This window comes from Acanthochromis polyacanthus, chromosome 4 (assembly GCF_021347895.1).
Source record: "Acanthochromis polyacanthus isolate Apoly-LR-REF ecotype Palm Island chromosome 4, KAUST_Apoly_ChrSc, whole genome shotgun sequence".
In the NCBI taxonomy this organism is placed as follows: Eukaryota; Metazoa; Chordata; class Actinopteri; family Pomacentridae; genus Acanthochromis; species Acanthochromis polyacanthus.
The window spans coordinates 6,855,195-6,883,114 of NC_067116.1; the positions used below are offsets into that span (position 1 = coordinate 6,855,195).

Genomic DNA, 27,920 nt, shown 5'->3' on the forward strand with positions numbered 1-27,920 from the left:
AGACAAACAATATTCTCTGCTTTTTGCACTATATTCTCACTCTAGCAGTTGTCATTTTGCACTACTCTGTTTATATATTCTTTTCCAAATGTATAAATATCTGTTTTTTTTCTATTGGTATTTTATTATTCTTTGTGTCTTATTCCTAGAGTGACACCAACAGTCAAAAGCAAATCGTTGTATACGTACTCGACCATTAAAGTCGATTCTTAAAAAAATTCAACTGTAGCTCATTTGTGATTTCATTACTGACAGTTATGTCCATGTGTGATGCCAATTAATCAAACTGGAGCAGTTTGTGGTGCAATAAAATGTGTTTTCATTCTTACTGGATTTAATGATTGAAGGTTCTGTCATGCATTCACATGCACAGTAATGTTTTTGATGCAAATATCTTGCAGAAAAAAATAGACAAAAATAACTTAATATGACAGTAAATATTGTGACTTTAGCAAACAGTCAGAGTTTTACACTAAAATAACATCCAGGATGCTGCTGTAACTGATAATAAACTGTGACTGTCTGAGGTGAAAAAAAGACATTCTCATAATTATAAATAATTTTTAAAATTATTTCCACATGTTAATTAATCTTGTGTTGTACATTGTCTTTATTATACTGTTATTATATCTTTCTTTTTTTTTTGCCATATAGTACTTCTACTGCTTCTTTATGCCTCATCTCTGTCCAGCTGCTAGAACATGTGAATTTCCCTCCGAAGGTATCAGTTAAGCTAAGTTTAAATAAAGGCTGAATGATTGAATTTCGGTTTTAAATTTTTTATTTTTCATAATTTTATCATCTGCAGGGCGGCTTCCTGTAATACTGTTTATATGGTTTCCCCCAAGAACAATATAGCTCCACTTCAAGTGTGTCTAAACTTTCCTAAATAGTTTTTGTGATAAGAACATTGTGGTCTACCATTATTTCAACGTTTTTAATCACATTTTTAATTGCTCCTAGAATGCTTTTAGTGGCATTCTTGAAAACATATACGTTTTAAAAATCATAGAAATTGAGAACATTAATTAAAAAGAAATCTCTCATTGACGTAAGCGTTGCTGTAGTTCCACAAATGGCCTGTGTGGGCAGCAACACGCGTGCGCTGCATCCAGTCTGCCGTTAATGCCAGCAGCAGAAGAAGCAGGATCCAAACAGAAGGTTAGCCAGATTGGTAGCAAGGAATCCGTCAGCGAGGACAGGCTGTCTGTTCTGTCGACACGGATCGATACTGTTTGTGTTATGAGAAGAAGAGGACGCTGCTTCTCTCAGGATCGTGGTGAGAAAAACAAACAAGTAAACGAGAAAAACAGGACTTGCTAATGCTAGCTTACAGCGGCTTTAACGTTAGCTAGCTTCATCAGTTAGCTAACCTGACAGCAGCACGCGTCCGCTGGTTTAACGTCAGACTTCCATGTGCTTTAATTAACCTAAATTATCTGAGAAAAGCCAGACATGAGCATCGAAACGCCGTATGCTGTTTTCAAATGCCATGTGTAACGGAGGTGTCGCCGCTAACTTGTTTCTACTCCGCTGACAGTTAGATAACTTGGTTAGCAAACAACTTTAACGAGCGGCTCAGCTTCCCTGCAGACCCTCAGTCACCTTCAGAGCTGAGAGGTTGCGATAAACGCGACCGCCGGGTTATCTGTGCTGCTCATGTCCACCGATATAAATGTCCTTTTGAACCCCCCGGCTGCAGATTGACGAGCATGGCTGCTGCCCCCCCTCTCAGACGGACGGACTCGGCCCGGGGGGAGTTTTCCCCGCTCAAGCACTTCGTTGTGGCCAAAAAGACGATCAGTGATGTGTTCGAACAACTCCTCAACTACGCGAAAGAGACCTCAGAGTTTGTAGAAGGTGAGAGGGTTTTGCTAATCTGGGGGATTTTGTCACTTAGATCCAGTAGGTAATGTTTTTATTATTGCAAAAAGTGTAATTATTATCTTGCTACATATTTGCACTATTATCACCTCAATAGGTAGTCCTATATTGCATTACTGCCAGTTCATAAGTTGTTTTTAGGCAGGTTTGTTTGTATAGCACAGGTCATACACAAAGCAATCCGAGGTGCTTTCCATTAGCAAAGAAATACATTCAGCACAGAAAAGATGATTTAACCTTTTAAAGACCCACCATTGTGCAAGTCTGCCAGGACAGATCCTTACATTTTTTCATGCTGTAATGCAATTTTTTGGGGGTATTTTTATTTGCTTTACATGAAAATGACCCTTATATCTCAAGTTTTCACAATATGTATCGACTTATCCTCTAACTATTACAATAAATTGCTTAAAAGTGCAATAAGCCTTAAAAAAATGAAAATCGGTTTTGTTTTTTTCCACACACATTTCAAAATACAGAAATTGCATGGCTGTATCCGTCAGATTTGTAAATGTAAAAAAGTTGCACAATATCCTTTGGAAACACAGGAAATTTATTTGGAGTTTGTACATATGTGCAAAACCATGGTCAGAGCATAAAAAGTGCATTTGAAAATAAAATAAAATCGATTTTACGAAGTTGAATCAGAAACAAAATTTTAATGGCTGCCTGGTCATCAGAGTGACGGGTTTGTATTTTTACAAGCCCATCACTGCAACGAAAAGCGCTCTGAGACCTGGTGAATGTGTGAAATGTTAGCGCAACTCCCCAGATTTTATATGCAAAAAGAATGACCGATCTATCTTATCTGGTTTCACATCTGCTGCCAATCAAAAATCAATATGCAAATCATAGCACTGGCGCTGCGCTGGGTTCTGAAGGGTTAAAGTACATTAAAATCATAGAAATACAACTTAAAAGTGCATTAAAAGTCAAGAAAATATATTGAGCATCAAAGAGAAAGCTGCAGAAAGACAATCTGGTTGTCAGGCCTGATTTATTTGAAAAGAGTCGACAGTTTGAGCAGAACTCAGGAGTTGAGGATTTTTATTCTACAGGTGAGGAGCATCATAGCGCTGCAGCAGCAAACTGCTGATTTTATTTTATCTCACAAACTCATCAGACAAGTTAAAAGTTAAAAACAACGCCTGTGCTGAGCATTCTGTGATATTTACGTGTAATAATGATCAGGGAGAAGCGATAGAAAATCCTGGTTTTATCCACTTATTCAGCCACCTGCTTTGCTCCGTGCTTTCAGTCACACACTGCTTTTAAAGCCGCTGACACTGAAAGCAAAACGACTAAAAGCAGAAGTGGGGGAAAAAAGAACCTTATTTGTGGTATTTTGAGCAGACAAGAGAGGCTTGTTTTTTATTTGTAGGAATGCCCAATGAAGGAGGAATGTTTGTTTATGTTTTTAAAATTTTTTTTATTGTGTCGACAGAAATCAGTGGGAATAAATCTTTGAGCGACATCGCGACTCAGGATCAGAAGTTGGAGATTCAAGCCTACGCCGACAAACTGGCCATCATTAAGGAGGTGCTCGCACGCAGGCACATGAAGGTGGCCTTTTTTGGCAGGTAAAAGCGTCGGCACACACTAGAATTTTACCGACTCGTGAGAAGAATATTACCTGTAACACCTTTCTGATGTGAAGCTGCCCTGTCATTAAGAGCATTACCTCACTTCTTGTGGTGTGCAAAAGGAGTCACGCCCCGTTATACAAATGAAGGCAGCTATGTTTTCACTTTCATTTTCTTTGTAGTCAGAGGAGTGATTTTCTATTTTTAAACTGATGGTAATTAAACTATGTTGCACTTTACACCATGCAAAGGAAAAGCTTGAACTCCTAAACGTATTAGAAAAACTGAAATGCCCTTAATAATCCTGCATAGTTAGACTGGATTCATACCTTTACAGGTGTGTTATTAAGGGTGTCATTAGTGGATTTTCTGTTGTGTTTCTTGAATTGCTAAAGTAAAGAAGAACATCACCTCTACGTACTGTTTACTTGTTCTTATGCAGTAGAGAGTAATTTATCATTATTTGATTCTGTGGCTGATGTGTGTCTGTTCTGTGTGTTCGTAGGACCAGTAATGGGAAAAGCACCGTGATCAACGCCATGCTGAGGGATCGTGTGCTGCCCAGCGGTATCGGCCACACCACCAACTGCTTCCTGAGCGTGGAGGGAACCGACGAAGACAAGGCCTACCTCAAGACGGAGGGCTCTGATGAGGAGAAGAGCGTCAAGGTAAAAGATGTTTTTATGCGCTTTTGGGTCACACTGTTTGTTTGTTATGAGTCGGGATAGACCGATTATTGTGGCCGATATTTGGCATTTTTCTGATTATCGGTATCTGTATGGTGCACAGTGAAGTAGTGGTTAACACTTTCGCCTTGCAGCAAGAAGATCCCCGGTTCAAATCCCGGCCTGGGCCTGGGATCTTTCTGCATGGAGTTTGCATGTTCTCCCTGTGCATGCGTGGGTTTTCTCCAGGCACTCTGGCTTCCTCCCACAGTCCAAAAATATGCTGAGGTTAATTGATTACTCTAAATTGACCCTAGTGAGGATAAAGCGGTGTATAGAGAATAGATGGATGGACGGTATCTGTATTTTTACTGACTTGTCGGTAAATTCAATGCCCCTCTCTGTCTGTCGTCACTCTGTGGAATCAGAAATGTCTCTCAAGCGGAAAAAAAAATCAACAAGAAACACAAACCAGGAAGTTAGTTTCTCTCACAATGGCTGAGGCTACGCTACTTTCAAGCAGCTAAGTTAGAAGGCAGATCAAACTGAAACAGAGTCTGGAAAACAATCATTAATAAAGTTTTAATATCTGGACCTTAGTGGACAATAAAAGTGATAAAACAGAGAAATGTTAAGAAAATAGAAAAGAACATCAAGAGACAAACTGATCAATTTCACCGGATTAACATAAACAGAGGATATAATTTAGTCACTAATATTTCTATGTTACATATTTAGTTATAGTCACACTTATTTATAAAGAAGTAGTTATGAATGACAGGTCAAAAAACCCACATATCGGTCAAAGTCTTGTTTCTTTGCATTAAAATTGTATTAAAATAATAAAACTGCACTGAAATGAGAAGGAATAGTCTCTCTGAGCTGTGATTTGTAGATGCCAAACTGATGTTTTCACCCTGCAGTGGAAGCACACACAAGCCGCTGGCACAAACCAGGAAGTTAGCTTCTCTTACAGTGGCTAATGCTATGCTAACTGCTAGCAGCTAAGCTAGAAGGCATATTAACCTGAAACAGAGTCAGGAAAGTAATAATTGATAGAGTTTTAAGATCTGGACCTTAATGGGAAATAAAATTGTCAGAACATGGAAAGATTAAGAAAGTAGAAAAGAAACAAACTGATCAATTTTATTCGATCCCACATAAACAGAGGAGATAATTAAATCACTCCTGTTTTGTTAATCGGTATGGGCCCTGAAAAATCCATATCAATCGATCCCTAGCTTATTGAAACATACACTGTATGCTCAGAAATATGTGTATGGCAATGAACGTCTGGTGTGGAAACTGCTTTTAGCTCCAGTGTGAGGGGAATTTTAACACTACGGCATTAAAATTAAAACACCAGAAGGCTTCCGGCTCTATAACAACATTTTTCAAATTATTTCCCAAGTGCAGGTTTACAGAGCAAGACATTTTGAACGCAGCATTTCTAAATATTTACAGATACTTCTGTCTGGCTTGGAGGCATCTCTTCTGCAGTTTTTCTTGGTCTGCAGCCTGAGGTTTTAATTCAGGACTTGGCTAAATCATTCACCAGAGTCATGGCAGCTCTTCTCTGGTTTTTACACGCAGCTCTCACTATTCTCTCCACCAGTCTTCTTCTGTACTGTGTGGCTCTTAATAATAATTCTCACCTGGAAACCTGATTTCTGCAGCTTGGTTTCCGAATACTTTAGTCCATATAGTGTATATTTACAATTAATCCTCTGCTGTATGTTGGGGAGCAGCTTGTTTGACAGCCTATCTCCTTCTTTCAGAGCAACTCCAGTCCTGCCCTGCTCACTAATCGGACCATTTGCTGCTTTGCTTGTTGTTTGGCAGGAATGTGACCGATGGACTTGGAGGTTTCCGCTGTTGTTGTTTTAGTTTTGTGTTCCTTCAAATACGTCACATGGTTGAGGGAACCAGCTGATTCATGCTGATACAGAACCGAGCTTCTGTCTGCACTGATTCTGCTACAGGGAGCATTAGTGTTTAATAAACAGTGTTTTCTGAAGCAGGTTTTATTCACAAGATGCCTGTTTCAGGTTTGTAGTATAGTTATGTGAAGACTAGTTGAAAAGTGACACAAATGTAAATAAAAAAGAGTAATAGAAGCAAATAATGCACTCGAACTTTGTGCTGTTTGCTTATTTTCGCCCGCTGAGTGTGTTTTAGCAGAGAAAGCGTTCTGAACCAATTTTGGACTTGTATTGACTTAATACTAACAATTTTTTTCCACTTTTATTGTAAACAGCAACAATTTTGCATTTTTTGGGGGTAAAAACAGTTTTTGCTTCTTTTATTGTAAATACTAACAATCTTTGCCCCTTTTATTGTAAATACCAACAAATTTTGCACTTCTTTTGTAAATTTCAACAATTTTTTCACATGTTTTGGTGAATACCAACCCTTTTCGCATTTTTTTGTCAACAGCAACATTTTTCGCACCTTTTTTGTAATGGCAACAATTTTTGCACCCTTTTTTGTAAATCCCAACGAGTTCAGGTCACAGAATGTCAACAAACCCAGAACGTGTGACCTGGGTGAAGGCTGTCTGAACCTGCAGTCGTGTAGGAACTGAAGCAGCGCAGCGGGATGTTTACTGCAGTGTCCGGTGTCTGAAATGAAAGCCTGACGTGGGAGACATCTCTCTGAATAACACGCGTTTAACAGAATAAACGTTCAGCTTAGTCAGTTTTCATGTCTTACGTGGTGCTGCCTTCGAGTGTCAGAAATAACGTTGGTTTTCTAATTCTTGGTGCCATTTTTACTCTTGAATTATTTATTATGTATTTATTGAATGTGTGGCAGTTAAACTGAGATTTCTATGTGCTTGTTTAGAATGTGGAATAAACAGAAAAACTAAGTATAATGTTTTTAAGAAAGCTTTTACTTGATTAAAAATATAATACATAAACTTCTGGACACTACAAAAGAGGGACTGACATAAAAAAAATAATATGATTGGTGGGAGAAATGATTTGCATTTTTCAACTTTTGCCTTGTTGTGTAATGTTTCTTTTCCTTGCAATTGTTTTTTTGTTTTTTGGAAAATAGTGGTACTTCTTGTAAATTTAACCGTAAAAATAGTTCAAATTTATGACTGTAAAAGAGAGAATTTCCATTTGTGAAAATACATATTTTCAGTGTTGGCCTGTTTTTAAAAAAATCAACTTTATTTTCTTATGATTACCATGTAAATCAATACTTTTTGTCAGTTTTTTTTGTTATCTTTAATTTACAAAGCAGGAAAAAAAGTGAAATACCAGTAAATTGTTTAAAAAAAGTACAGCTAAAAAACATTAACGCATATTACATTTTTTCATGGTGATGCTGTTTTCAGTTTTTGCTTCAAATACAAGTGGTCAGTGATAAAGTAGGCTGTAAAAATAGTTAAAATATGCACAAACAGAGTATACAGCAGTCCTCAGTAACTAACAGCACAGACTATAACATCTGCAGCAGCTGGCCCACTTCTGTCAGTGCATGAACATCTGTAACCTGAGTGTGTTTCCAACCTCCTACAGACTGTAAACCAGCTGGCTCACGCGCTGCACATGGATGAAAGTCTGGATGCCGGCTGTCTCGTCCGTGTTTTCTGGCCAAAGACCAAGTGTGCTCTGCTTCGAGACGACCTGGTGCTCGTAGACAGGTAACGGGATCCGTTAATCATGTCTGGAAAACCTCCCCAACTTTGGATTAACAGCTTTTAAGAAGTCGTACTAGTAACTAACCCGTATTATTTCACGTATTTTGTGTATTTGACCGTTTGCCGTCTCCGCTCTTTAGCCCTGGAACAGATGTTACAACACAACTGGACAGCTGGATTGACAAGTTCTGCCTGGATGCCGACGTCTTTGTGCTGGTGGCCAACTCTGAGTCCACCCTCATGAACACGGTAACCAATCCCACCCACATGAATCTCATGATTGGTCCATATCCTGTGGAATTTAGGATGGGTTGCATATATATACATGAATTAAAGTTGCTCCATATTAGCTAAAGTTGATATTTTTAGTTACAGTTGCTCTAAATGAGTTAAAGTTGCTCTATATTAGATAAAGTTGCTCAACATTAATTAAACTTGCTCTAAATTATTTAAAGTTGCTGAACAATTAGGTAAAGTTGCTCAAAAAATGTGTTGAAGTTGCTCTTAAGAAGTTAAAGTTGCTCCAAATTAATCAAAAGGGCTGTATGTTATTTAAAGTTGCTCTATATTAAAGTTGCTCTCCAATCTCGTCATACACTGTATAATGATAATAAAGCATATTCTGTCTATCTATTCTGTGTCAGCTAAAGTTTCTATTATTAGTTCAAGTTGCTCCATATTTGTTAGTTTCTTTATATTAAAGTTGCTCTATATATTAGTCAATGTATAAAAATAAAATATATAGAAAAATAAAGATATAATAATAGAAATAAAATTGAATATATAAAAAACTAATAAAGATATAATAATAAAAATATACAGATGTTTTCACGTCTAGAAAAGAATGCATAAACACGGTAGTGCAAAATGCTAGAGTGAGAATTTAGTGCAAAAAGCAGAGAATTCTGTTCTTAGTGCAACAATAATGTACGTATTGTACAATTATTGCTGCATATTGCATTTTAAATGTCCTCTCATACAGTAATTGCACCACTTTATTTGTCCTAAATAACAGTAACACTCCACAGAGGCAGACTGAGTTATTTGAGCTAAACGCTTCCTTTGCTGAGCTGGTTGGAGCCGGACTGCTCGTGTTCGTGTCGAGCCTCAGACTGACTCCTCTTGTTTTTGTCCGCTCAGGCATTCATGCAATGTGAAGCTGAACACAGTCAGTGGGAGAGCTGCTTAACCCGACTGCAGCTCTTAAAGGGAAAGCAAACTCACAGTCTCCTCTGGGCTTTCAGGTGGAAATAAAACCAGACATTATGTAAATAATCCGAGCACGTTGAGTCACAAATAAGTCCGGCATGAGTCAGTGTGGGGTTGAACTGTGATTAAGTGAGCCAACTATGAACGTTTTAACCCTCTGAACCATCTTATTTTTGATAAAATAGACAAAAACAGGATAGAAAAGTAGAAAAAGAGCTGTTAAAATACACTTTTTACCTGTTCTGAGCTGCACCTGCACAGCTCAGCACTTAAACCATCACCTGCAAATATCTGCGGGTCAAGTAAGGACCTGAGGGGACTCGTGATGAACTCATCGCTCATTTCAAAGAGCGTTATTTTTACACCTGCAGTTGAGCAACCCTCTAATGATAGCCCGTAGCTTAAAATATCAAACACAGCATCAACAGGCTCATGAATATCTGTATTTACATCCAGTTAACTCATGACAAAGACCTGTAAAACCACCAGGGAGTCACACAAAGAGAGATAATTACAGATTCAGTTTGCTACCTGATTAACACAGACTGCTTTCCCAAAATTTGTCCAACTTATTTCAAATTTAAAATAAGTTGGGACTTTACAGCAGGGGTGTCAGACATGCAGGTAAAATGCTAGATTGCTCGTTGTTCTTTTGTCATTTTATGTCTTGATTTGTAATATCTTGTCTTGTTTTGTCAGATTTTTGTCGTTTGTCTCGTGTTTTTATCTTTTTGTTTCTCGTTTTTGTTGTTTTGTGTTTCCTTTTTGTCTCTCTTATGTTGTCTATTTTGTTATGTTTCTCGCTTTTGTCGTTTTTTTGCCTTGTTTGTCATTTATGTAGTTCTTTGTCTTGTTTTTGTCCAATTTTTTGTCTCTTTTTCGTGTCGCTTGTCTCATTTTGTGTCTCATTTTTGTCTCACTTGTGTTTTTTGTCTATTTGTCTAACGTTTAGTTTCTCACTTTTGTCATTTTTTGTTTTGTTTGTCAATTATGTAATTCCTCGTCTTTCGTCCATTTTTTTGTCGTCTTGTAACTCCTGTAAAATTTTGTATCTCTTTTTTTTTGTTTTGTTTTTTCAGAACGTAGTTTTTTTACACTAAAAGAAAATTGGAGTTGTGGTTATTTATAGGTTATTGTGCTGTGATTTTACTGGTCCTGAATTAAAATGAGTTTGACACCCCTGCTTTTATTTTCATTTATTAGACAGTAGTAATCTCATAAAAGGTATAGAAACATGAATTCAGGTCATTTTTAACAGCTTTTGGATGACCACTCACTGATTATTTTGGTAATTTTGGCTGCGGTAGATATAACATAGACATAAACACAACAAATTTCATCTCCCCAGCTGCTCAGTCACTTCCAGTTTTTATCAGAGTATATACATATATTTTAGCCGTTGCGCAACGTTTGTGCGACTTATCACAGGACTCGGATGTGAAGCGGCTCCATCATCACTGACTCTTCGTCGTTTCTTGTTTTTCCATTTAGGAAAAGCATTTTTTCCACAAAGTAAATGAACGTCTGTCGAAGCCAAACGTCTTCATCCTGAACAATCGCTGGGACGCCTCAGCGAACGAGCCCGAGTACATGGAGGATGTGAGTTAAACGCCTGTAGCTTTTGCTTTGTGTCCAAATGTTTAATGTTACAGAAAGTGTGTCATTTTTACTGCAAGAAAAGGAAATATCGTCTGCAAGACTGAAACAAACCTGGATTTTTTTTTTGTCGTGTTTTAACCGAACACGCAAGTTTACAGTGTTTGCAAAGAAAATGTTGTTTTGTAAGATTGTTTTCAGCATTGCATTCATTATTATTGATTTTAAAAGTGCTCTTTATTCTGAATTTACTAAAAAATAGCACTAGCTGAGAATGCAACGCTTCTTTTCCCAGGTGAGGAAGCAGCACACAGACCGATGTGTGAACTTCCTGGTCGAGGAGCTGAAAGTTGTGGATCGCGAGCAGGCACCAAACCGTATTTTCTTTGTTTCCGCAAAAGAAGTGCTTAATTCCAGAATGCAACGTGCACAGGGCATGCCCGAAACAGGTGAGGACACAAAATGCAGGTGTATCGGAGTGCAGGACGGAGAACATGGATGCAGGGGACCCAGAATCTGCAAAGTTTAATAGATGTTTTTGGGTGTTTTTCTTCAAAATAGAAAGTTAGTGGAGGCTTTAAAGATCATGCACGCTACAGAGGATAAAAATGAAGCATAACTAATGTTAAGTTAAGAGTGTAGAATTTTGTATCTGCAGTGTGCTCTTCAGCTCGTGTGATTGTTTCGTCCAACAGGTGGCGCTCTGGCTGAAGGCTTCAAGGAGAGACTGAAGGAGTTCCAGAGCTTTGAGAGGAGGTTTGAGGTGTGTGTGTGTGTGTGCGCTTTGAAGAAAATACAGCAGTCATTTTAGAATAGATTATTTAACCCTCATGTTGTCCTGTGGGTCAAAACAGACCCGTTTTAAAGTTTGAAAATGTGGAAAAAGAATATGTTTTCACAGTGAAACTTCTGATCTCCACATTTTCTACATTTTTGGGAAATCTTAGAACATTTTTTGGTGGAAAAAAAGAAATGTTAGGAATATGTCTTAAGAACATTCACATAAAAATACAGTGGAATTCACTGGATTTTGGTTGATTTTTCTATGAATGTTCTTAAGAAAATATTAGAAGTTTTACTGTAATCATTTTAGATAATTTTAGGATTTTTATGGAAGATTTTTATTCATTTTTTGGAAAATATTTACAAATATTTTTTTGCAACATTTGGGGGATTTTTAATTGAAACCTTTAAGGGAAATTTTTAAGGAATTAGAAATTTCTTCCTGAAGGTTTTGCAAATTTTCAGAAACTTGGGGAATTTTTTGCTGATTTATTTTTTTTAATTTTTTTCAAACAAGGAAACAATATTTTTCACTGCCCGTAAATGAGGACAACAGGAGGGTTAAATGGACACCGATAAACTTATGACGAGGTTTAGACGAATGAATGGAGGTTAGTAAAGATCTCAGCTGCTGTAGCTGGCTTACCACCTGGCTGCTGCTGCTACTGAGAAGAACTGTAAGGAAAAGGAAAGTCAATATTAGGAGGAATGAGGTTCATTCATTCAGAGCTGCAGATGCAAACAGCAGCTGCTTTGTCAGGCCGTGAACCGGAGCTCACGGTCTCGTTTTGGTTACACAATCTACTTTGAAATTCCTGCTGAAAGTGTTTGTGTGTTACTCAGAGTGTGTGATGGAGGTTATTGTCGAGTCCTTCTCCTAACAGTCACATCTGAGTCCAGCAGTCAACTGCTTGATTTACCGTTTAAGATTTTGCCTCCGAACATTTAATTGTAAAGCCGGCGTCCTCAGACTCTTCCCGACCGATCACTGTGCCTTTTCATCAACCTGCGTCTTCATTGCTGAAATCTAGATTCACTTGGGTGAGGGCATCCCAGCGTTTTCATTCCACTTTGGTTTTGTTCTGTCTTTGTGATCACTGAGTTTCCTGTTTCTATGTTTTGTTGAAATGTTTTTTTCTTGCTACAAAGAGGAACTGAGCTGTGTCCGTGCTGAGAGAAAATAATCGTCAGACTTGAAGTTTTAATTCGCAAACTAGAACAAATTGATATACGCTACCATTCCAAAGTTTGGGGTCACTTAGAAATGTCATTTTTTCAATGTAGATACCATTATATGAATGATAAATCCAGTGTAGACATAGTTAATGTGGTAAATAACTATTCTATCTGGAAACAGCTGATTTTTAATGGAATATCTCCATAGGGGTACAGAGGAACATTTCCAGCAACCATCACTCCTGTGTTCTAATGCTACATTGTGTTAGCTAAGCATGCTAATTGATGATTAGAAAACCCTTGTGCAGTTATGTTAGCACATGGGTAAAAGTGGTAGTTTTCATGGAAAACATGACCATTACCTGGGTGACATACGGTAGTGTGTGGAATATGATCCCTCAGAACAAGTGGAACAACTTTTTCTTATGGCTGAGTCTGAAACGCCCTCTTTTAAAAGAGATGGGATCTGGGATGTAAGCTTTATTGATATGAGAAAGGACGCCGACAGAGCAGCCGTTCCCGCCAGCATCAGTTCTGAGGATTCTCTTTGACTTTTGGGTATATATTGTAGTTGAGAGAAGGTCAGATTTAGCCAACAGACCAATATGGAGACAACTTGTCTGCTTAGTCGCATCAGAATGGTCAATGTCTTACCGTGACCAGAGCAGAGAGTCCTGGCATATTTTCCTCCTACAGTCTGCCTGTACATAATTTAGGATGATAGATAGATAGATAGATAGATAGATACTTTGTTAATCCTGAGGGAAATTCAAGAATGATGTCATCTAACAGGGGAAAGAGTAATTTTTCTTTCTCACATCAAACTACAAAAGTTAATAAATGAATGGTTAGTCAATTAACTTACAGTCTAACTTATCAGATTAATGCTGTATTATGAGAAATTACAAAAGCTGAAGATCTTGTAAATCAGAAAATGTCTTGTAGAGTAGCTGTATTACCTGTTTCTTCCACCAGGTGGAGTCTCCAACTGTAAATTCTTCAATATGTTGAGCTTTTAATGGATATTTTTGTAGGGTCAACGCTTTGGCTCTGAATTTGTCAGTTTAATATGCATTGTTACTAATACTGTAGGGTGTTAGGCTTAATAATTTATATTAGTTTGGCTAAATTTTGTCATTTATAGTGCTGTGGGATCTTAGCTCATTAAGTTAATCATCATCAAGTCACAGCCTTTTGTAGGACAGTTCCACATTGGCAAGCAGAGAACATAATTAATAAACACTGTAGGATTTTCGCCACGATAATTATATTAGATTGATTTTGAAAAAGGGCAATGGGTAATTTTTCCTTCACAAATCCCTCAGAACAAGTGGATTCAAAACAGGCCAAAAAAAGGCCTTAAAAGACTCTCCAGATCTCGTCACAGCGTGGGTCAGTGGGTCAGGTTTATCCTTTAATTTGTCACCTATTTGTGTATTTACTAGGGATTGTCATATTTATGAGCTGTGATCCATTTGTGGCCTGTGATGGGTCAAGAAATGGGAAAGAGAACTGATAATATGCATCCTAGGGATCTGAGAATTTAGTTAAAATGACACAACAGTCCTACTTTTTCTGTTTACAATCTGTTTTTTGATGTCATTCAGTTGCATTCTTGTTTGTTTTCACTTCATATGAGTTCATTATTTCTGTTTCTTCACCAACACATTACTGTGACCTAAACTTGGGCTGCGGGACGCGAGATGGACGCACCGCTGCCGTCATTTTCACGCCTGTGTTTCCATTTCTTGGTTCCTCTCTTTGAGTGGAGAGCAGCGGGCGTCTGTCTCGTCCTCTGTTGGTCCCTGGAAGTTGCGCGAGTTCGTTCTCGCCGTCCAGCAGCAGCCGCTCTGAACTGTCACAGTAAACTTGTGTGTTATGGCCTCGCAGGAGTGTATCTCGCAGTCAGCAGTGAAAACAAAGTTTGAGCAGCACACTATCAGAGCAAAGCAGATCACAGGAAAAGTCAAGAGCATCATGGACGCCATCAACATTGAGGCGGCGGAGAAGAGGTGAGCATCTCCCACTGCACGTTTCTTCCTCTGCTGCCCTTTTTTTAGTCTGGAATGTGTTAAAGGAGGTAAAGATCTCATTTCACTGATGTGTCAAAGCCGTTTAAGGGCTTCTAGAAGTAAAATTAAGATGCTGATGCACCGTAAGTTGAAAATAATGTGGTTAATTAAACTGGTAATGCTATAAATATCTGTGGTTTTCTTCCAGTGTGTGCAGCAGGTGAATGTTGGCTTGAATGTTGTTGATTCTGACGGTATTTGTTGTTGTTCAGAGTGGCAGCGCTGGAGGACAGAGAGTACCAGATGGACCGGCTGGAGTTCGTCAAGAATCAGCTCAACTTGTTGATCAATGACATTAAACAGAAGATCAGAGCGATCAGTGAAGACGTGGAGGACAAGGTAACAGTGATGGAGCCATTATTGTGTCCGATATTTGGCATGTTTCTAATTATCGGTATCTATATTTCTATTGGCCGATTATTGATAAATTAAATGCGCTACTTCAGGTCTGATGGTCTCAGAAATGTCTCTCAAACAGCAAAAACTTAACAAGAAACCCGGAAGTTAGCTTCTCACACAGTGGCTAATGCTACGCTAATGGCTAAGTCATTTTAAATGAAAAGGGAACATCAGATAAGAAACAACAGATCTCTCATATAGCTGAAATATCACCTGGGTTTGGGTCAGCAGAACAAATTCAGTTCTTCATTAATGCCAATAATGTGACTTTATGATGCCAGGAAGGAGATTTTTTTTCTGTCTGCTAGAACTTCAGTGAGGCTACAGAGTCATAGTTTTTCTGGATATAATGTTGGACGACAGCATAATCCATATTTTTTCTACATATTACTGTTTTGTGTTCATATATTTGGATCTTTAATGCTCATTTTGTTTGTTTCTACTGCACCAAACCACATTTCTGTATTCAGCTGTTGAAAGATTTGATTGGTTTCTGATAGGGATTATTGTGGCCGATGGCATTTTTCCGATTATCAGTATCTGTATTTTTATTGACCGATTATTGATCAGTTAGATGCCTGTCTGGCAAAAACAACATGGCAAAAAAATATCCAACATGGCAAAAAATATCCAACATGGCAAAAAAAACATCCAACATGGCAAAAAAAACATCCAGCATGACAAAAAAACATCCAACGTGACAAAAAAACATCCAACATGACAAAAAACATCCAACGTGACAAAAACATCCAACGTGACAAAAAACATCCAACATGACAAAAAACATCCAACATGGCAAAAAAACATCCAACATGGCAAAAAAACATCCAACATGGCAAAAAAAACATCCAACGTGACAAAAAACATCCAACGTGACAAAAAACATCCAACATGACAAAAAACATCCAACATGGCAAAAAAAACATCCAACATGACAAAAAACATCCAACATGACAAAAAAACATCCAACATGACAAAAAACATCCAACATGACAAAAAAACATCCAACATGGCAAAAAAACATCCAGCATGGCAAAAAAAACATCCAGCATGACAAAAAACATCCAACGTGACAAAAAACATCCAACGTGACAAAAAACATCCAACATGACAAAAAAACATCCAACATGGCAAAAAAAAATCCAACATGGCAAAAAAAAATCCAACATGGCAAAAAAAACATCCAGCATGACAAAAAAAACATCCAGCATGACAAAAAAACATCCAACATGACAAAAAACATCCAACATGACAAAAAAACATCCAACATGGCAAAAAAAATCCAACATGGCAAAAAAAAATCCAACATGGCAAAAAAAACATCCAGCATGACAAAAAAAACATCCAGCATGACAAAAAAAACATCCAGCATGACAAAAAAACATCCAACATGACAAAAAACATCCAACGTGGCAAAAAAAAATCCAACATGGCAAAAAAAAATCCAACATGGCAAAAAAAATCCAACATGGCAAAAAAAATCCAACATGGCAAAAAAACATCATGTAGTATGTGAGAATATGTCCTGGTGCACAATGGTCGGTCTTAAAGGGTTAAACTAAGATGGAGATGTTCAAAGAGAAGGAATATTTAATGCAACATCCTGAGTCCTGATCTGCTGCTGCTTGTCTCTGATGAAGCTCGTTGTGTTTTCTTCAGGTGTCCAACGCCATGGGGGAGGAGATCTGCCGGCTCCACGTCATAGTCGATGAGTTCCACACGGACTTCCACCCGTCGCCTCACGTCCTCAAGATCTACAAATCTGTAAGTCAAATCACAGAACATAAGAGCTGCATCTGCACCCGTTCCACCTGATTGTCCTGTAACTCAATTATCTCTCCTCAAGTGTTCAATCTAGCCTTAATGCAAAACAACAACCGGCACGGTGGAAAACTTCCTTCTGGTGCCATATCAGCACATTCAGAGCTGTGTATTATGAATATTTTGTACATTTAAAAACTCAGTGCACTAATGCTTCTCTGTCAGTTTTTCTACTTATGAAAGAATCTGTCCAACACTTAGACGACTTTATTAATCCCTGGAGGGAAATTAAGTTGTTAGAGCAGCTTGGATATTCAAAAAAGGGGTAAACAATAGGGCTGCACCTAACGACGCGTCGTCTGAGCACGATACGTCATCAAAAGCGGAAGTGAACGCGCAATGCAACAGAAATTCCCTTCCGACCGGAGCGCAGAACACTGCATCGTGCATGTATTATGTATGCACTATGCAGTGCGGACGTCCGTGTTTAGATACAGCTGTATAGTAAACGCTGACATCCATGTTTATGATAGAACGCGGACATCCGCGCTGCAGCGTGCATACATAATATATGCACGATGCGAGGCTGACGTTCGTCCGTGTTCCGCGCTCCGGTCGGAAGGTGATTTCTGTTGCATTGCACGCTCACTTCCGCTTTTGAAGACGTATCGTGCTCAGACAACGCGTCGTTAGTTGCAGTCCTAGTAAACAATAAGACAACACAGAGTATTATGGTATAAAGTGAAGGTAAAATAACATAAACATATATAAAATATGATATAGAAACAATCAAGAGTGACAGAATGTGCAAATGACATAAGAAGGTGCAGGTAAGTTTCCAGATGTAATGAAAGAATACAGTTTGTGCAATATTTCCACATCCAGAGGAATTTGAATTTATGTATATTTTTTTGGGGTTATTTTTTATTTTTCTGCTTTGATTTCTTAAATGTTTGCACTTTTGTTGCTACTCTAACAATGCAAATGTACCCACTGTGGGATTAATAAAGGATTATTGTATGATATCATACAAAGCATTTCATATTTGACGAATAATAACTTAACATCCAGCTATTTTCTTAGTTAATGGACAAGTAACTGTTTACAGTTAAGATGTTCATGCATCAAATCCTGATTTTTTTAATTCAGGCTGTGCTCCTAGAAATTAATAGAAATGCAGCATTTTTGTGTAGAACAAAACAAAAATATCAGAAAAATCATTTTGAAAAGTCCCAGTTTTAGCACATTAACGGTTGTAAAGTCAGCGTAAATGTGAATACAGTTTAAATGTTTGTCTGATCTGTTTCCTGTTTGTGTTTGCAGGAGCTGCTGACTCACGTAGAAGAAGGGATGGGGAAGAACTTGGCCTTCCGCTGCTCCAGCGCCATCAACGCCTCGGTGCAGTCGTCTCAGAAATACATGATCGGTAAGCGACTGCAAACACGTGAACTAAATCACCAGCTCAGCTTTGTAATATTTAGTGGGTTCTTTTGTGTTTTAGTGGGGTTTTTTCTGGGCAAAATCAGGTTTTTATTTTGACTTGTAGCAGTGGCGAGTACTTCAGCTTAACCAAGAAGTTGGTTAAAAACAATAAAATAAGTTGGTACAGCTGAATTTATATCCATCCCATCATTAATTCCTTCATTATAATAATGAAATAATTCCATCAGTGAGAGATTCTGGCTTTCTCAGGGTCAAAACCTGATAACTTGGGTCACTCCATGAAAAGTCTATCAGTTTTTTAATTTAGGTAACTTTTTTCACAGTATATTTGAGGCCAAAGCTTAACAGAGCAAAAACAGGAGATTACATTTTGTCATAATTGGAATCCATGCAATAACTGCAGGCGCTGAATATTCAAAAGTTTTTATAAAATAAAAATATTTTGACACAAATGTTGTTTCTCCTGTCAAAGTTACATCCAGTCCAAATGCCACAATCTAAAGGCAAAATCTCATTTTTGTTCAGCGCAGTTTTCTTCTAAAACCTATTTTAAGCATCAGTATTATGGGATGTATCATAGTTTGAACAGTAAAACTGCAGCAGTTTATTGTCTATGAGATAGAGTCCAAGAAACAATCATGTTTCCCTGGATGTGTTTCTGTTTTCTGATACTTCACCAAAGAAAACTAGGAGTACCACAGTGTCCCCAAGAGACTAAACTGTCCCACAGATGTGTAAAACGACAAAAACAAGACACAAAAAACAAGAGAAACGAGACACAAAATGTCTAAATCTAAACACAAAGCAAAAAAGACACAATAAAAGAAAAACAAGAGAAAAGTGGCGCAGTACAAGAAAACTGAGACGCAAAATGTGACAAGAAAGGAAAAAACAAAATGACCACAATAAGAAAAAGAACTGTTTTAAAGACACACAAAACTGAAGCGAAATGACTGAGGGGAGACAAGAAATTTACTTTGAGCATCAGTATTATGGGATGTATCCCAGTTTGAACAGTAAAACTGCAGCAGTTTAATGTCTCTGCCATAGAGTCATAGAGACAATCACTGGTTCCCTGGATGTGTTTCTGGTTTCTGATAATTTTGGAAAACTTGCAAAAGTGCATTCTGGGTAAACTTTCAAGGATGGTTTTGTGTTTCTTTGTGGTCATTTTATGTCTGTCTGTGGTTGTTTTATGTCTGTCTGTGGTTGTTTTGTGTCTTTTCTTACCAGTAGTACCACAGTGAATGCATGGAGGTGGCAGTGTGATGAAATGTGGCTGAAGAGAACTTTAAACCGTGCATTCTGGGTCAACTTTCAGGACTCATATCAGCCTGTGTGATAGGTGGTTGGTCAGAACAAGTTCTAGACAATCAAAGGATCACTTTTACACACATTAGACACGATTGATTCTGCATCATAATAATCTCAGACAGACACTCATAAACATAGCTTCTGGCTGTGAAATGGAGAAACAACATTAGTGTTCACGTGTTTTATTTAACAGTTTGGAAAAATCATACTGATCAAATCAGTTTAGAGCTTTCAGTGCTTTAATAGAAACTAAATTTAGGCCCATCTCCCTGTAACTCTGAAAATATTCAAACTATGAAGGTAAAACTTTGCATGACTAAAACCATCGCACACAAAATATCAGCATGTCATTGTTGCTTCTCTCATTCAGAGATCGTCACTACCCTGTAGGTCGATGAGTTTCTGCTCTCCAGATCGCTGCTATGTTTATATTTATCACTGAATGCCATCATCTAATGTCTCATTATGGCAGAAGTACGTCACTTTAACTGACGGTGATGGTGATCAAGAACTGATATTTGCACCGATACATGTTTAATGTGATGCTTGGTAACTTTCTTTGTCTCATTTTTTTATCTCCTCTTTGTTTTGTGTTGTTTGTCTCATTTGTGGTCTTTTTGTTTCTTGCTTTTGTTGTTTTGTGTCTCATTTTTGTCTTCTTGTTTTTTTTATCTGACTTTTTACATTTTGATCATAAAGTAAAACACCATATCGTTCAGATCCAGGTGACTAAATGTTGTGATGAGAATTTGAGGCATAATGTTGCTGAAATTGAATTTATTTTTCTTCAGAAATTTCAGGTTGTTCGTGATGTTTTGTACAAAAAAAGGTAATTCCTTAAATGTGTACTTTTTTTTTGCACTAAAGCAAAAGAAACATGTGGAGTTGTGGTTATTTCTAGGTTATTGTGTTGTGCTTTTTCTGGTCACTGGAGATCAAACTGGGCTGAATGTGGAACCTGAACGAAAATGAGTTTTGACACCTCTTCACTAGCCGTTAGCATAGCTTTAGCCACTGTAAGAGAAGCTAATTTCCTGTTTTTTTTTTTCCTTCACTTTTTGCTGCTTGAGATACATTTCTGATTCCACAGAGAGAGGAGGCTGCATCACACCTGAAGTAGAGCATTGATTGATCATCAGTCAGCTAATAAAAATATTGATGCTGATAATCTGGAGAATCCCAGATATCGTCCAGGCTGCTAATCGTTCTATTACTGGAGTGCTCCATCTGGTGTTAAACCTCGTTTCTGTGCCTCAGTGCTGGTTTAAAACACAAACCTGTAGCTGTAGACGTTCTCCAGACTGCTGCTGATGCTGTTTCTTTCTGCCCCTCAGAGAGCATGCTCCCTCTGCTGCCCTCCTCGGTCCAGAGCCAGATCCACATGTTGGTGCCCAGCAGGAAGTTCGACCTGAGCTACGACCTGAACTGTGCCACGCTTTGCAGCGACTTCCAGGAGAACATCGAGTTTCAGTTTTCTCTGGGCTGGACGTCGCTGGTCCACCGTTTCCTGGGTTCTGCCAACGCTCAGAGGGCTCTCAGACTGGTGGACCAGAACTTCCAGGTACACCATGGAAAGATGTGACAAAGAGCTGCTTATTTAGCAGGAATAACTACAACCTGCTGGTATTTGTCCTTCACTTTTCACTGTAGTTTAAAGTTCTGCACCTTTCTAGAAACGGAACAACCACGACCAGAGGGACACTTGAAGTTGGATTTGTTAAATTATTAATGGATAAAGATTAAAAAAAAAAACTGGAATCAGCATGTAGAACCTTTTCACAGGTGTAACCAACACTGGAAAGAAATAATGACTGCACATAATAGAGATATTCATCTACTTATGTTCACTAGCATCACCTCTGCGTAGATGTTTCACCACGCTGAATGTATCCTCCAACTTGCTGCTCTGTTTACTGTTTTTGAGCCGTGGTGCATTTATTTTATCACTTTTATTTTATCACTTTAATTTTCCTCTCAAGCAGTCTCGTCGTCTCCTCTCTGCCCTACGTAAACACAACCTGCAGTTCCACCTGAAACTTCTGTGAATTTTTGTCATTTAGCTGTCGGTCCCAGCTGAACCTCTGACGGCTTGTAATTTTTAGATTTTTACAGAATTTGGTTACCACAAACGGTTCATTTTTGCAAATATTTAAATGAGATTTGTAGAGTGAAGAGAAATCTCCTGATTTTTAGTTTAGATCTGGGAGTTTTCCTGATAATACTGCACATTTTTCTTCATTTTTTTTTACATTTCACCTCTTAGATTTATAATTAGTTTCCACTCTCGTCTCCTCTCTGCTTTACGTAAACACTGCCTGCAGTTCATCTGACTGTTGTTCACAGCTGAGTCACTGATGGCTTGTTAGTTGTGCCGAGGTTAGTCTGGTTAGTGCCAGTGATATTTTTTCAAACATTTTTTAAATGAGACTTGTAGAATAAAGTAGCTTTGATGAAATATCACAAGTTTAAACTCAGATTTGGTGACTTTTTTAATAGAACTGTTTGTTTTTCTTCAATTTTAAATTATTTTACCTCTTAAATATTTTAGCTCGTTTCCATGCTTGTGTCCTCTCTGTTTTTTGGTACACAGACTGCAGTTCATCTGAAAACTCTCTGAACTTTTGTCACATGACTGTTGATCACACCTGAATTAGTTGTGTGATCGGGTTGTACCTCGGAAATCAGAATTGTTCACTTTTTACAGAATTCTCTGTTTTTGGCAATTTTCTAAATGAGACATGCAGACTAAAGTCATTTTGATGAAAAATCACAACTTTAAGGAGAGGCCTGGTGAGTTTCCCGATGGAATTGCCCGTTTCTACTGAATGTATCTTACTTGCATTTTCTTTAGTTTCCATCCTTGTTTTCTGTCTGCTTTGTGGATGCACTAGCTGCAGTTCAGCCGAAAACTCTGTGAATTTTCTGCAGGTGAATGTTGTTCACAGCTGAGTCGATCATGGCTTTTCAGCTGCACAAAGAAATGCTTTTTTTTTTTTTTACAGAATCAGTTTAATGCAAAGAATGCATTTTAGGTGACATTTTAACCAAGAGATGTAGAATAAAGTGATGAAATATCACAGTTTTAAACTTTTTTTTTTGTAACAAACCAAAGACTGTCAGAAGGTTGAAGCAGTTCTTTTCCAGTTTCTGTCTGATAAATACCATAATCTAGAGGTTTAGTTCATTCAGAATGAACTCTGCTGGTCGTTCCTCAGGTTTCTCGACCAGCGCTGCCTCCGGCTCAGACTCCGTCCTCTGGACCGTCCTCCATCGCAGCGCCGCCGCCCAACAGCGAGTCTGCTGTCATGACACAGGAGCAAATGATGCTGGCCATGGCCACCAACGTGGCCTCTCTGACTTCCCGCACTTCAATGAGCGTCATCCTCGTAGGAGGAGTGGTACGTTGTTTTAAAAACTGTTTGAAGTGTAGGATGCGTCTTTAAGGTGGATTGGAGCTGAAAAAAGGATATTTATTGCTTTGTAGCTCAAAAGGATCCCCGAAGACAGCTCAGGTTCCACATTCAGCCCAGTTTGATCTCCAGTGACCAGTAAATCACAGCATAGCAACCTATGAGTAAACACAAATCCAAATTTTTCCTGTTTCAGTGCAAAAACATATATTCTGAAAATGTTCACATTTCAAGAAATTATCCCAGGTATCTGGAACTGAATGAGGCAGTATTTTACTTTAGGATCAAAATGACAAAAATCAGACAAGAAAAGACAAAAAACAACAAAAACAAGACAAAAAATATTACAAAAATGAGACACAGAACGACACAAACGAGAAACAAAATGAGACAAAAAATTAAACAAAGAGACAACATTAGACAAAAAAGTTACAAAGACAAAAAAAACCTGACAAATAACACAAAATGACAAAAACGATACACACTCGTTTTGTGGTCCCTTTTTGTCTCGCTTGTGTTTTGTTTTATTCATTGTTTTGTGTGTCTTTTTGTCATTTTGTGTTTTTTATCTCGCTTGTGTTGTTTGTCTATTTTTTGGTCGTTTTGTTTCTTGTTTTTGTCGTTTTTTTTCTTGTGTCATTTGTGCAAATTTTTTCTCGTTTTTGTTTTTTTTTGCCTTTTTTGTGTGACTTGTCATTTGTCATGTTTTTGTGGTTTTGTTTCTCGTTTTTCTCGTTTTGTGTTTGTTTTTTGTCATTATTTTTGTCACTGTGTTTTTCTTTGTTGTTTTCTGTAGCATTTTGGTCTTTTTGTGTCTCGCTTGTGTTGTCTGTTTTTTTGGTCGTTGCGTTTCTCGCTTTTGTAATATTTTGTCTTGTTTTTTGGCATTTTTATCGGACTTTTGTCGTTTTCATCATATAATTAAACACTATATGGTTCAGTTCTAGGGGACCAAATGTCGTGTTCCTTTGTCCACCTTCCTTTCCTCTGTGATCTTTAGGTTGTAATGTGGAAATGACAAACTGAGGCTGAATCGTGTTGAAATTGAATTTATTTTTCTTCATAAATTTCAGGTTGTTCATAATGTTTTGTAAAAACAGAAAAAGATAATTCCATAACTGTGAGCTTTCTCGCTCCTTTTCCCTCAGGTGTGGAGGACCGTCGGCTGGAGGCTGATCGCTCTGTCGGCCTCCCTCTACGGCCTGCTCTACCTGTACGAGAGGCTCACCTGGACCACCAAGGCCAAGGAGCGAGCTCTGAAGAGGCAGTTTGTGGACTACGCCACGGAGAAGCTGCAGCTCATCGTCAGCTTCACCAGCGCCAACTGCAGCCATCAGGTCCAACAGTGAGTCCAACAGGAACAAATACCGGAGCTGGATCACATTTACTGGATAAATCTATTAAATCAGATGATAATGTGGTTATTTCTGATATTCCCTGAACACTCAGTCAGTGTTTCTATCTGACACAGAATTATCAGGTTTTTATGTATTTGATGAACTCATGCAACATTTAATGTTTTCTGAGTTACAGGCCCTGAACGTACATGAAGGTGGGCTGAAGTTTGGGGCCTTTAAATCAGTTCCTTTATCCAGAGTTGCTGATCGGCACATGAAAGGCTGGAAAACACATTTGAGTTCTGTTAAAATTAATTTAGTTTCAATTTTAGCAGCCATTCAGTCCTCACAGTCTGAAGACAAAATGTGTTTTTTCCTCAGTTTGTCTTTGATAGCCAACTTTGAGCAAAGAAAACTTTAAAAAGTGCATTCTGGGTAAACTTTAAGGGTGTTTTTTGTGTTAATTTTGTGTGTCTTGATTCCAAAACTCCCACAGTGAATCCATAGTTCTGACACTGAAGCACAGAGGTGGGAGTGTGATGATACGGAGCAGGAGAAAACTGTAAAAAAGTGCATTTTGGGTTCAATTGAAAGGTGGTTTTTCTGTGTTTTTGTGGTCATTTTGTGTCTCTTCTGACCAGTAGAACCACAGTGAATGCATAGTCCTGACAGTGAAGCACAGAGGTGGGAGTGTGATGATATGAGGCTGGAGAAAAGTTTAAAAAGTGCATTCTGGGTAAACTTACAAGGCTCATACCATCATGTGTGACAGGTGGTTGGTCAGAAGTTCTAGTCAATGAAAGGATCATTTTTACACACATTTGATACCAGGATCATCTACAGGACAGGATTTATTTTCTAATACCGTAATGTGTCTTCTGGCTGTGAAATGCAGAAACAACTTTGCTGTTCACATGTTTTACACATTTTGGAAAAATCCAACCAGTTTGCAGCATTCAGAGCTTGTTCGCTTCTGATGATGTGTAATCTCATTATGTGACACTTCAACGGCTGCAGATTTAAGAAACAGTAATTATCATAGTTTTTAGAGCTCCCTTGTTGAATATTTCATGTGCTTATCCCAAATATATCCAGAAAAAGGAACATCAATTGTAAAGTATGAAGTTTCCGCCCACCTTTATGTTCTTTAACTCTGAAAATATTCCTAGAATGAAGGTAGAACTTTGCTTTCTTCATTCACTTTGCATTTCTCCAGCCTCTCTGGGTGAATAAATGAATAAGTCGAGCTTATGCTTCTGTTTCCAGGGAGATGGCCACGACCTTCGCTCGGCTCTGTCAGCAGGTGGACCAGACGCAGAAGGAGCTGGAGGCTGAAATCCGTCAGCTGAGCGCCACGATAGAGCAGCTGGAGACGGTCCAGAGCCGCTCCAAGAGCCTGAGGTCAGTCCGGCTTTTAGCCACAATTCAGAGCAGGATCTGACCGATGCAGACATTCAAGACATGGGAGGAATCCTACGTTCAGACATACTGGGCCTGCTGAAATGATTGTTTTATTAAAGGCATTAGAGGAGATTTAATTTCCTACGACTTTGAACGTAGCATGCGCATGCGCACATCCAACCTCTCCCTCACCCCCCTCTAACCACCCCCCTCTTAACATTTACGAAGAAACGCCCCCCTCCAGAAACTTGCGTAGGACTCGTGAAGCTTTCTTTTACGGTTGGGTCCCCCTGGATCTTTATCTGCCATTATGTAAAAAAAGATGAGCAAAACAAGCCTCCAGCTAACTACAAAGCTATACCAAAGCAACACATACAGAAAACACGCAAGTCCAAGGCGTACGTAATCTACGTAACTAGGCCTGAGCCGAAAGATTTTTGATTGACAGGAAAGGGAGCAAACCAAACGCCTCGGTCCGAGCGCTTTGATTGGCTGATGTTTTTCAGGTCCTGTCATGTCCACAGTTATTTTTATTTATTTTTTTATTCTTTTAGAGACCATACATACAAGTCCACTAAAGGTCAGTATATTCATTTTATGTGAATCAGACAAATTAAACAAAAAAAAAACATCCTCCATAATGCCTTTAAACGCTTGAACTCATCTCTACATACAGAATTATCTTCAACTGAGCAGAGAACCGGTCAGACAGAAGAGCAGAGCTAAAAACAAAATGAGAGTTAATGTTTAATAAAACATACAGTAGAGGTTCTCTCTTTAAAAGAAAGTATGAAGAACTGGAAGAAAAAAGGGAAATGTTTCCTAATTGAACCACAAGTCACAGATGGTTAGTTCAAGGACAGTTGGAAAGTTCAAAATCTGAAGATTCTTCTATTTTTTTAACAGATTTTGTTTTTGATAATTGTGATTTGCCAAAAAAATGAATGATTAGTTCAAGGCCTGTCGGAAAGTTCAAGATCTGATGATTTTTTCAGTTTTTAAAGTTTGTGTCTCTGATAAATGATGCATTTCGTAAAACCTTTGATCATTTTCATAATTGGATGGCAAGACACAGATGGTTAGTTCAAGGAATTTCGGAAATTTTTCTCTTTTTAAAGTTTCTGTCTCTTCTAAATGGTGCAATTTTGCCATTTTTATATAGATTTAGTTCATTTTCCTAATTGAACAGTCTCAGGTGGTGAGTTCAAGGACTGTTGGAAAGCTCCCAATCTGAGAACTTTCTCTATTTTTTTACAGATTCTGTCTCTGATAAATGATGCATTTTTTTGCCAGTTTAATAAAGACAGCATGTCTGGTGTGCTGAAGGCTAAAAATGAATTTGGGTTTAGGAAATCCAAACCAGTAGCTTCTCTGCATCATTCATCCTGATCGGAGGTTTGACGACTTTTTCTGGATGTTCAGGACATAAAGAAATGAAGAATCTCTCTGTGTTTCCTGTGCAGACATAAAGCCACAGAGCTGGAGAAGCAGCTGGAGGCGTTCACCTCTCAGTACCTGCAGCCTCAGCAGTGACGCTCATTCCTCGGTCCGACGGCGCCTGAACTCACCTCCACCTGAACAGCAGCTGGAGCGACTCGTCAATGAACCGATGGCTTTTTAGAATCAGGAGAGAAAACACAAAGATTGTGTCTGGGTTTTTTGTCACGTCAAGAATTTTGTGGACATTTTATAGACTCAGCGGTTCATCAAATGAAAACAGATAAATTAATAACAGAAGAATGTAGGGAGGCACTGCAGTAATTTAAGGTCACAGGAGAACTGAGGAAACTGTAAAACCAGCTGTGGTTAAAGGTCGGGTGCTACCTATCTCTATATACATATATATATTTTGACACTAACGTGCTTCTGACTGTGAATATGCCTTTTTTTGACAAACTTTTGTGGAACAAATGAAGTAGTGCGTCTGTCGGGTTGTACACGTGTCGGTTCAGACTCATGAGCTGCTGTATGTTCAGAACAATAAATATATTTAAGAAGAGCACAGACGTCGGGTTTCATAATCACTTCAGTGAGTAGAAGGGAAAGCATGAAGTTCAACATCAGGTTTTAGTTCTATTTTCTAACAATCAAACTGTATAGATCATATATTTTATAAAATCCTATTTTATTTAGATTCCACCTGTCTGCACTTTGTAAATGTCTGTTTTTTCTTTCTTGGAAGCGTGTTGGATACCTCTAGATTTACCAGACTGTATTAAACCTGCAGTGATCTAA

The 27,920-nt window shown here is 38.3% G+C and overlaps 1 protein-coding gene across 1 annotated transcript; it reads left to right on the top strand.

Moving 5' to 3' along the window:
* The first annotated feature begins 1,115 nt into the window (after positions 1-1,115).
* Positions 1,116-27,920, top strand: mfn1b (mitofusin 1b). Its single transcript, XM_022217596.2, has 18 exons — positions 1,116-1,279; positions 1,703-1,860; positions 3,329-3,464; positions 3,973-4,135; positions 7,663-7,787; positions 7,925-8,033; positions 10,485-10,592; positions 10,885-11,038; positions 11,285-11,352; positions 14,439-14,560; positions 14,833-14,959; positions 16,679-16,783; positions 18,104-18,206; positions 20,872-21,098; positions 22,753-22,935; positions 24,096-24,292; positions 25,551-25,685; positions 27,149-27,920. The coding sequence occupies exons 2-18, from the start codon at positions 1,713-1,715 to the stop codon at positions 27,216-27,218; spliced, it is 2,280 nt and encodes a 759-aa protein (XP_022073288.2). The 5' UTR covers positions 1,116-1,279; positions 1,703-1,712; the 3' UTR covers positions 27,219-27,920.

Excerpts from the sequence above, each read along its gene's own strand:
- mfn1b (XM_022217596.2), top strand. The coding sequence starts at position 1,713 with ATGGCTGCTGCCCCCCCTCTCAGACGGACGGACTCGGCCCGGGGGGAG. Across the intron at positions 7,788-7,924 it reads GACCTGGTGCTCGTAGACAG|CCCTGGAACAGATGTTACAA; the intron begins GTAACGGGATCC and ends TCCGCTCTTTAG. Across the intron at positions 22,936-24,095 it reads TCATCCTCGTAGGAGGAGTG|GTGTGGAGGACCGTCGGCTG; the intron begins GTACGTTGTTTT and ends CTTTTCCCTCAG.